Below are 251 nucleotides of genomic sequence, written 5' to 3'. Positions count from 1 at the left end.
GATCTCCTCCAGCAAAGGCAGCCCCAGCGGCCACCCCATTCCTGGCAACAGAGCCCATCCCCTCACCAGCCCCCAGAGTCGATTGGGGAAGAGCACAAAAGCCGTCGTCTTACCGTTCAATGATGTCTGCGATGGTGCAGGCGAACATGAGGAGCCCTTCAGGCATCTGCAGGGCCACTGGGAAGAGAAACAGCCCCGGGGTTAGGAGTGGCTGGGGGGGGGACCCCAAAGACCAAACCCCGGCACACATC

General features: G+C 61.8%; 1 protein-coding gene across 1 annotated transcript in view; it reads right to left on the bottom strand.

Moving 5' to 3' along the window:
- The window catches only part of DPH1 (diphthamide biosynthesis 1), a 23,947-nt gene that overhangs the window by 14,687 nt on the left and 9,009 nt on the right, over positions 1-251 (bottom strand). The window contains exon 5 of the mRNA XM_009885226.1: positions 114-177. Within this exon, the coding sequence (XP_009883528.1) occupies positions 114-177 (64 nt within the window). The remainder of the gene's footprint in view (positions 1-113; positions 178-251) is intronic.

The sequence above is a fragment of the Charadrius vociferus genome, unplaced genomic scaffold (genome assembly GCF_000708025.1).
Source record: "Charadrius vociferus isolate BGI_N301 unplaced genomic scaffold, ASM70802v2 scaffold54, whole genome shotgun sequence".
NCBI classification, from domain to species: domain Eukaryota; kingdom Metazoa; phylum Chordata; class Aves; order Charadriiformes; family Charadriidae; genus Charadrius; species Charadrius vociferus.
This window is presented reverse-complemented; position numbering and strand designations above follow the sequence as displayed.